The sequence below is a fragment of the Camelus ferus genome, chromosome 15, assembly GCF_009834535.1.
Source record: "Camelus ferus isolate YT-003-E chromosome 15, BCGSAC_Cfer_1.0, whole genome shotgun sequence".
NCBI lineage: Eukaryota > Metazoa > Chordata > Mammalia > Artiodactyla > Camelidae > Camelus > Camelus ferus.
The window spans coordinates 22,457,809-22,468,021 of NC_045710.1; the positions used below are offsets into that span (position 1 = coordinate 22,457,809).

General features: G+C 34.9%; 1 protein-coding gene across 4 annotated transcripts; it reads right to left on the minus strand.

Moving 5' to 3' along the window:
• DPY30 (dpy-30 histone methyltransferase complex regulatory subunit) lies at positions 1-9,227 on the minus strand. 4 transcript variants are annotated; one of them, XM_006183169.3, is made up of 5 exons: positions 8,781-8,872; positions 8,470-8,542; positions 8,339-8,386; positions 2,729-2,871; positions 1-342 (listed from the first exon to the last, which is right to left on the minus strand). In XM_006183169.3, the coding sequence occupies exons 2-5, from the start codon at positions 8,503-8,505 to the stop codon at positions 270-272; spliced, it is 300 nt and encodes a 99-aa protein (XP_006183231.1). In that variant the 5' UTR covers positions 8,506-8,542; positions 8,781-8,872; the 3' UTR covers positions 1-269. The 4 variants fall into 4 exon arrangements, with proteins under 4 accessions (XP_006183231.1, XP_032353211.1, XP_032353209.1 ...); XM_032497320.1 differs by having other exon boundaries at positions 8,642-8,783; XM_032497318.1 differs by lacking the exons at positions 1-342; positions 2,729-2,871; positions 8,781-8,872 and adding exons at positions 7,656-8,251; positions 8,642-8,741; positions 8,945-9,227.
• Between the last annotated feature and the right edge of the window lie 986 nt (positions 9,228-10,213).

Here is a 10,213-nt window from a genome sequence, read left to right on the forward strand (position 1 = left end):
TGATGTTTTAACAGTTTATTTTGAAGGTCATTTTAAAAACAAAGTTAAAGACAATCTGAGAAAAAATTGCACAGGATACACTCATTAAATAAGTATGGTGATTAAATCAGTGCGGGGAATATGTTTTCTTCTGCAACTCTGGAAATGAGTTCTGTTGTCCTGAAGGTTCATATACTTCCAAAAAGGGGGGGAAATCATGGCAATTAAAGCTGCCTCTTAATCATTTAAATCTACAGTAGAAACCAAATTTTTCTGTTCTTCCCAGTAAGTCAGTTTCGATCTTCAAACTGTGCCTTGTTTTTTAAAAGATATGATGCTAGAAATTCAATGGGATTTGGTGGTCTGTAAAGGAAAAGAAATTCAAAATTTAGAAATTTTTATTTGAGATGTGTTCAGTTAAATGTATTGTTCCATAATGGAAACACATCTTTTTAAGTTTAACTCTCATTTTACACTCAAAGGCCATTTGTAGTAAATATGGTAAATGAGATAGGCAAGCAAGGTAGCCAACAACATAGATTAAAGAGACTGAAGTTTCTGTACAACATAAATCTAGTTATGAACTCAATTCTAAAACACAAGTTTCAAAAATTTACTGACAATGGAATGATGATTATCCCAGGGGAATAATGACTTGAAGAAGTCACAAAGAGGCTTCTGGGGTGCTGGCAGTATTATTCACTTTCTTGATCTGAGTGCAAGTTACATGAGTATATCTGTTTTCTGAAAACTCATCAAGCTGTACACCTATGGTATTTGTAATTTTCTGTATAAGTATTATCCTTCAATAAGAGTAGACAATCAGTATGTTTTTGTTTTGGAAATGGCTATAGCATCACTGAGGCATGTAGATGAATTCCCCAAGTTACTAATCAAAGGAAGCAATACTCATTTGGACAATAAGCTCTGTTATGTTTCTTTTCAAAAAGTCACTTCTATTTTTCTTCAAATATTTAAATCAATAATAACTCTAATACTGCCACCACACAGAAAACCTAGGAAGTTAAACATATTTTAAAATTAAGAGGTGGGCTAGAGTAGGACTTGGAGGAAGGTGGTCAAAAGGTACAAAATTCCAGTTATAAGTACTAGGGAGGTAACGTACAACATGATGACTATAGTTAACACTGCTGTACAATATACGGGAAAGTTGTTAAGACAGCAGCTCCTAAGAGTTCTTAGCACAAAAAAATTTTTTCTTTTTTCTTTTCATTGTATCTATATATGAGATAATGGATGCTAAGGAAACCTACATAGTAATCATTTTACAATATATGTAAATCAAACCATCGTGCTGTACACCTTAAACTTACACAGTGATGTATGTCAACTTTTTCTCAATAAAACTGGAAAAAAATTTTAAGAGGTATTACTTCATATTTATCACTTTTACGTATGTTATTTTTGCTAATAAAACAAGTCTAAAGATGAACAGTTGGGGGAAATGTCTCTTTTTAAACCCACTATGAAAAGGCATATTTAGAATTGATTTAGAATGATCTCAAAACATTCTCTTAGCACTTTAAATAGCCTTTTGAACTAACTAGACAGAGATAACACTTGTCACATAATATTTATGGTTAATTTGATTATTTTGCCAAAATGCCTTAGTTAAAAATTGTATTTACCAATAGCATGTTACTTAAAAACTTTTTCTCTTCTAGCATTTAAAATATATAGAATTTCTAATATATTGGCCTTCTTTAGAGAAAGAACAAAAAAGTATAAAAGATGCCCATATTTTAATTGCCAATACTAAAGCCAAGACATATCTTGCTTGTTGCCATAAATAAATCCTATTTTATAAATATAACAATCTAAAACAAAGATTTAATGTTTATTCAGTTAATTTTTTAATTTAAAACTAATTAATATAGCTATTCTAAATCAATAATTCACTCTTACTATAAGATATGTTTCCATCAAGCTCCTTATCAAGTTATGTCAGTATGCTACAGTGTTCAAGAAAAACATAATTTACACCCAATAAATGTTGACTAATGTAACTTACAAAAAATTTACTTTGGAATTACTTATACAAAAAGAATTTAAGTAGAACTACTGAGAAAAACATGTACAGAAAAAGAAAAACTGTAATCTTGCTCATAAAGAAATGTAAATTAAAACAAGTTGGCAAAAAAGTTTACAACACTCATGCTGTTGAGGCTATGATGACATTGGAAGAATTTTAAGGATAAACTTTTGGACAAAAATACGATATTATGTGTCAAGCACCATAAAAATAGTCATGTCATTTGAGTTAGCAAACCAACTCTTAGAAATTTATCATAAGAAAGTAAGTAAACAAAAGCAAGAGTATGAAAACAGATAAGCTGCCTGGTGACCAACAAAAACAAAGGAAATTAGACTTAAATGTTTAACAATAGGAAAGTAGCTAAGTTAACTGTGGTATTATTATAATTTCATTTATAATCATGAAGGCTCTGTAGAAATAACGAAAAAATTTTGTTATAATTTTTAGTAAAAAGGAAATATAAAATTACATGTATACCACGATTACAAATCCTTACAGATATGCATATGATCTAAGACCAGTAGAAAAATAAGTGTCTAAATTGAGATTATGGCTGACTTCTTTAAAAAAAAATAATATCTATAAATTCTTTATACAGTAAAAAATAACTATACATAACTAACTATATTTCAACTAGGGAAGTTTTTATTTTGCTTTTTCTGGTAACTCCATTTGCAGACACTATTATCTTACCTTTCCTTTGCAAGCACAGCAAGTCCTTGCAATAAGATAGGCACAACTGTCTGATCCAGATAGGCACGAGTTGGCAAAGACTGGAGATCCACTTTCTGTTTTGATGACTTTTCTGCATTAATTTTCTCATTTTCTACTATCCTCTGGTGAATTCAAGAAACATGCATGAATATTAAAAGATAAGTAGATTATTTTGAGTGCTAAACCAAAATTAATGGATATATAACACTAATAGAAAAGGTAAATCCATGACTAAAAAGCTGGCATTGAGCTATAAATCTCTCTGCCAAAATAAAATCAGACCCATCTCTAAATTTCATTCAAGCATTTTCTCTCTGAAGGCACCATATCTCACTTCTTGTAATGGTATATCTCCAGATCCTACAATTTTCTCTTTCCTTCTGCCTTTTAGGAATAAATACAAGTTGTTTTTTTGTTTGTTTGTTTGTTTTTCATGAGAACACCTTCTTATGGTGTGCTTCAAAAAAAAATCTGAACGTGACACTAAGTAGCATTGAATTAGAGTAAGAAAGCTAGTGTTGTTTCAATTTTTTCATCGCAGATAACATCAAGGACAAAGTCTCAGTTTGGTACTAATATGTCTTTAACACTTCTGCAACACTTGCTGAACTCCCTTAATAGAGAGAGAGCAAGCTTCAGGCTCAGAGCCGTCAACTGCCAACAGAATCTAGCAAAATTCATTACCACTGTTTTGAGGCTTTTTAATTTATTGTTCTTTTTTTCTTTATAGTCATTTTTAATTACATCTATTCATATATTAACTGTCTCACAATCCACGTTATTACTTATTTGAAATTTTACATCTTCAAATAAGGATAAAGTATCTGAAGTTAACCAACTTGGAAAAGTTGAAGTTTATCTTGATATTAACGGGCTTTAGTGGATGTTGTTGGTGCCCTATTTAGATCCCCTTTATCAGCCCTGCACCTCTCTTACAACTGATAAGAATATTACTACTGTTTTCTATTCACTATCTTCATTTTTATGGTTACCCTCTACCACAGTGAGAATGTTTTTCCATTTGTTTCTTTTTTTAAAGAAATGCATCTGTAATTTTTCAAGTGAATAAATTTAAGAAAAAATATTAAGTAAATAATAGCTAAAAAAAAGGAGAAATGACTAACATATGAAAGATCATTAATGTGATATTTAAATGATGTTTAGGAAACAATGACTTATATTCCTAAGAACCCCCAAATTCTGGACCTTTCACATAGATTCATCTGACATCTAGAGCATCAAAAACTATTTTATTGAAAAACTTTGCCTTCCTTCAAAAATGTACCATTTAAAAAGTTTAGAAATAAGTGGCTATCTAAAAGACAAAGACTATTATTTTTTTAACTTTTTTTTTATTGAAGTATAGTCAGTTTACAATGTTCTGTCAATTTCTGGTATACAGCATAATGCTTCAGTCATACATGAACATACATACATTCATTTTCATATTCTTTTTCACCATAAGTTACTACAAGATATCAAATATAGTTCCCTGTGCTATACAGTATAAACTCGTTTATGTATTTTATATATACCAGTCAGTATCAGCAAATCTTTAACTCCCAGTTTATCCCTCCCCACCCCCTCCCCCTCTGGTAACCATAAGTTTGTTTTCTACATCTGTGAGTCTGTTTCAGTAAAAGACAAAGACTATTAAAAGTACTTTCATTTAAATGAACTTTTCCTCCAATCATACTCAAACTGGATATGAATGAGTCAGTAATACCAAAAAATTTTTTTCTACACTTGTTTTAAGATTTAATTTGTAAAAAGTACCATGGTTTCCAAAGACACTTTCCAGAGCTATGTCAGGCAACTCTTCTAGTTTTGCTTATGATTTTTCAATCTAATTTGCGACTTAATAAGAAAATAATTATCTACACTTAATGTATAAAATAGCTATGTATTTACCCATGGATTAAGAAACTTATTGTTCATCAGTAAATTTCAACAGATAGTACTCAAATATGACAAAAACTAGTCAGTTTCATGACGTCCCAGTGCCTTCAATAAGAACAGCAATGCCTAAGCAACTCCTATGGATCCTGTAATAAACTCCTTAATCAAATCCTCTCATTTATTTCATCCAAACATTTACTGAATAACCACTATGCACCAATTACTATGCTTAATTTTAGTTAAGTGAAAATCCTCAATTAATCTAAAAAAATATACATTGAACCTTGAACAATACAGGGGTTAGGGCACCGGCCCTCTCTGTGCAGTCAAAAATCTGTGACTAATTTATAACTGGCCCGCCTGTAGGCGGTTCCTCTGTATCCATGGTTTGCTATCTGTAGGCCCACAGATTAAACCAACCAGGGATCGTGAAGTACTATAGTATTTACTACTGAAAAAAATCCATGTATAAGTGGACCCACACAGTTCAAACTTCTGTCGTTCAAGAGTCAATTGTATATCCAAACAAACAAACAAAACTGTTAACAGTGTAGAACAGCGATCACAAAAACTGGAAAAAAGGAGGTGAGTCCTATGATTTCCCCAGCTTACTGCATCCTGCCTGGAGAACTTATACAACGCAACCCAGAGAAAAGGAACCCAAGCAGAGCCCTGCAGGCTCCCTATGATGAGAAAACAGAGTTGAAAATTCAGGGAGACCAAGACAACCAGAGTTTCAGGGCAGAGTACTGAAGAGGAGAGTTGCAATGGAGAGGAGAGAGTGACATGGAAAAAGACTAAAGAGAGTGAATTCTTATCATTTATCAGGTGAGTACTTATCAGTGTATGATTGGAGGGAACTACCCAAGGCCAAGGGGCAAAAAACCACTTGGAAGAAGCAGGAGGCAAAAATCCCTGGAACCCACATAGGCCAGGAGTAGTTCATGGTCCTGTAACCCAGAATGGGAAAATCTCATAAACACGAAGCATTGAGTAGAATACACAAGAGGAAGAAACCTTTTTTTAGGTGGTCTGGTCCCACCTAAAAAAAGGCTTAAAGGCAAACCTCAAAAGGATCAAATTGTTTCCAAGGAACTTAACTGTATCCTAAGACAACGCTCAAGAATGTTTGAAGAAATATAAACATAGCCACTACCCAACAAAGTAAAGTTCACAATGCCCAGCTGCCAATAAAAATTACCAAATAGTCAAAGAAGCAAGAAAATATTACCCATAATGAAAAGAAAACCCAATCCACAGAAAGAGACTCAGTAGTGATACAGATGATGACACAGACAATGTCATTAAGACAGTTATTATAATATATTCCACGTGTTCAGAAAGACAGAAGAATGAGTACATTAAGCTAACAAAACATTTGAAAATATTTGAAGAAATAATGGCTAAAATTTTTTTCAAATTTCATGAAAACTCTAAACCAAAGATCCAAGGAACTCAATGAATCCTAAGCATAAGAAATATTTAAAAAAAAAAAAAAGTGCGCCAAAATACATCATAATCAAATTACTCATAATCAAAACCAGTAATAAAATCTTGAAAGCCCCAAGAGAAGACATTAACTAAAGAGGAGCAAAGATCGGTACGATAGCAAACTTCACATCAGAAACGATATCAGCCAGGAGACACTGGAGTAAATCTACACTCAGCAAAAGTAACTCAAAAACAAAAGCAAAGTATTTACCTTTTCAGACATTCAGAACCTTAAAGAATGCCTTACTAGCAGACCTCCACTACAATACAGTGTTAAAGAAAGCCCTTCAGAGGGAAGGAAAATGATACCAGATGGAAACCTGGATCTACACAAAAGAATGAAGAGCCCAGAAATGATAACTACATGGATAAATGTGAAACAATCCTTTCTCTTACTGTTTAAATCTCTTTAAATATAAGTGACTTTTTAAAGAAAAAAATAAAAATAATCAATTGCAGGGTTTATAACATCTGTAGAAGCACAATATATGAAAATAATAGCATACAAGCCAGGAGAGCAGAAATGGAAGGATACTGGTGTAAGGTCCTTATACCATACATGAAAATATACAACATTTGAAGGTAAATTGTGGGAAGTTAAACTTGTGTACCGTAAATCCTAAAGCAACCACCTAAAAAAATTACAAGTCAATAAAGAAAATCAAATGGAATCACAGGAGAAAAAGCAGCAGCAGCTAGAGTAGTGGTTTCCAGACTTTCAGATACCACAAACAAGTAAACTAAAAATAATACAATGAATGAAGGGACTAACATAGGGTTGTTAACTCTATTTCACCAAGTAAAAACATACAAACAAGCATAATTTATTTTATTATCACCGTTAATTCATAAAAGAACAAGTACTTTAAAATTATATAAGTTAGAAAACCAATCACCAATTAATGTATCATCAAACAGTCTCTTCTCATTTTTTTCTCTCTTTACCATGGAAATTGGTATCAGGGTTTGATAAAAAAGCATTTGGTATCACTGCTCTACTTGATATACAAGCAGCAGCAAGAAAAGACTGCTGATACCTCAAAAGAAGTCTCTTAAATGACTAGAACACAAAGTGGTGTAGAGAATCTTCACCTGATTCAGCACAGTAGTTCAATTAAAAACTGCATTATGAAAAGAGACATTCTCTTAACACTGATATCAAACCAATAAACATTCCAAGCAATTTTATAAGCATAGAGCAGTCATTTTACATGCCAGCGAACTCTAGGAGTTGATCAAGATCAGCAATATAATTTAATCCCACCTCAAAAATGTCAGCATGCGTAGGCTTAACACACAGCTCTCCACTTACTTCCTGGTGACCTCAGACAAGTTATTCAACAGCTTTGAGCCTTGTAAGGCTGAAAATACATGCAAGTTACTTAGGAGTGTGCCTGGCACAGAGTTAAAAGGGCTACATAAATATTAGCAGCTGTTACTATCATTACTCTGCTTGGAAGTGATCCTGCCTTCATTTATCCAAACTTAATTACCGATAATGTCTTTTTTTTTTTTCTAAATGAAACACACACATCTTCTCCAGGAACTCTCTACTTTCCCAACCAATCCCACCTAGCTATAGCTAATGCAACTGTTCCAGCATGTATCCATTCACTTACAAAGTAACTTCTACTTCTAGACAACAACCTCTTTGCACCTATACGAAAAAGCTCTATAAAAGTATAACTTCTTTTGTACGTTTTTCACATGTACTCTTGTGAATTCAGACTTCACCATGTATGGCAAAAAAAGTGTCTCCTACGTATGTTATAGCTTCCAAAGACATCTACTAATGAACTCTGAAAATCAACATTTACTAAATGTTGACTCCACCAACGCACTATTCTGCCACAAAAACAATGGGTTTCTTAACTTTGATGTGCAGTTTTTCCAATGCAATATTCCAACAGTGCATTAATAACCACCAAGCAAAACTATTCTGACAGTCTCCATTAGTAATGTATGTTTGTTTCTCTTTATCATTTTCGAAGTTCAACCTCTTGACTCGAAGCTAATTTGTACCACGAAGTATCAGTACAGCAAATAAAACAAGCTGCCCATAATTTGATACTATTTGGTTCATGACGATAGTTTTGCCTGATGCAAAGCAACCTAGTAAAAACAAGAAAAAAAAGGATCCCAAGTTTTCTGCAGCTCATAAGAGATGCAAAGATACGGCATAGGAACGGCACGAGTTACCTCGACGTTGTCTGTGAGACCATACTCAGAGTGGGGATTTTCTGCAACCTAAAAAACAAAACACAGGTCAGAGCTATCAGCCACTCTTGCTTGCTGCAAACTGCCACCATGAATCCAGGGCCTCCTGGTACCTGCGTCTGTCCTTCCAGCATCTGCTCTGGCTCCATGGCAGACCCTGCAAGTCACAGTCCCCGGATACCAGTCCTGGAAAACAAGAAAAACTGTGAGTTACCCGGGAGATTTCAACACGAAGACGCCAGGATGGAGTCCAGCCCAGCCCCCGACCCCGCCCCTCACCCCCACCTGGGCGCGGGAGCACCCGGAGCAGTAGAGGAGCAGGATGGGACAGTCCACGATCGGGCGCCCGCATCAGGTCCGGAAGCTCCGCGGCAGTACCGAGAACCTAGAAGAAGTGGGGAAACGGGGAAAGGGAGCTGATTACCCGGGCCCAAGCCGTTGGTTCCTAAGAGCCCTGCACCGCGCCACCAACTCCCAGCACAAACCGCTTCCGCCGTAAGTGACGGACGTCGCACTACTGCTGCGCCTGCGCAGAACTCCCCAGCGGGCCTCGGGCTGGGGAGGGACCCAGGCGGGTCCTGAATTTACCTCGCTCTGTGCGGTGAGCAGAGTCCTGCCCGAGGTCTGGCCCTAGGGGCTGGGAGAGAATCTTCCTCGAGCTGCCTACCCAGAGCAAGCGCTACGCCAGCTGTAGACCCAGTGACGAGGCCAGCTGGCAGGGTTTTGGCCCGGTCAGCTCTTGGTGCTGCCTGAAAGCTGCCGAAGCTCTTCCTCGCGGAACCGAAACTACTTGCTGGATAGTTCTCACTAGAAAATCAGAGACCCAAAACTCAACAGTCTACGAAAGAATGTCAGCGTTTTACTCTAAAGCCAACGTTGGGGGAAGAAGCAGTGTTAAAGAGTTTCTATTCAAGTCCTTTAATATGTGAACATGCCATGTTAGTGCTACTTTACATTTGTATCAAAATTAGCAATATGCAAAATTAGCAATATGCAACTCGCTTTCCAAACCGTGATACTATTGATACTATTGTGTTTGTGAAAATACAAAAGATAATTTGCCTCCTACACACATTTGTAAACAGCAAACAGGATTTAGTAAATAGGATTGTTCTAATTCCAAAAAATCTCATTTATTTTAATGTAAATATAAATGATACACTCATTAAAGTGCCTGCCTTTTTGATTCAACAATCCCATTTGTACTTGCATTTTATAATATGAAAATTTTAAAACTTCATATAAAATATTTGGAGACTAAATTATGGCATACCAGTATAATAGTATAAAAGCCATGACTCGAAATACAGAAATAGTTTGGATTATAACATCAAGTTTTTTAAAAGGTAGAATACAACGTAATTTTGCTACTCTGTAAAAACTGCATGGCTAAAAATCTACAGTAAATTAAATTTGTTAAGGAGCCAGACGTGTCGGTACATTTTTAAAGCTTTACTTTATAATGTATACTTGATTAGTATTGTGATTGGTGACTACTGCCATATGGCACTTTGAGGATTTTTTATGTAGAACTGATGCAAAGATGTAGATGTTTATGTATAGGATATAGAAACTGATTAGTACATATATTAACTCAAATTAAGATTAAATGCTTTTCTGGAATGGGAAATAACAGCAAGTAAAACCAGAGAATAATAAGGACAACTTAAGAGAACAGTTAATGTGCATTGTTATATTATTATATATCCATACACTTCCCAATACATGGCAGGCACTCTGTAAAAACTTCCAAATTCCAAAAAGTAACTGAAAGCTGCTAATTTACATTTTCTAAGTACTGAAGTGTTAGTATAAGAAGCTAGACTGTGAGCTCCTTCAGGACAGGGATCTTGTTTT

Bases quoted from the DNA above. Each gene is read 5' to 3' on its own strand.
- DPY30 (XM_032497318.1), bottom strand. From the start codon at position 8,708: ATGCGGGCGCCCGATCGTGGACTGTCCCATCCTGCTCCTCTACTGCTC. The intron at 8,543-8,641 runs GTGGGGGTGAGG...CTTGTTTTCCAG, and splicing joins CCGGGTGCTCCCGCGCCCAG to GACTGGTATCCGGGGACTGT. The intron at 8,387-8,469 runs GTACCAGGAGGC...TTTGTTTTTTAG, and splicing joins TGCTGGAAGGACAGACGCAG to GTTGCAGAAAATCCCCACTC.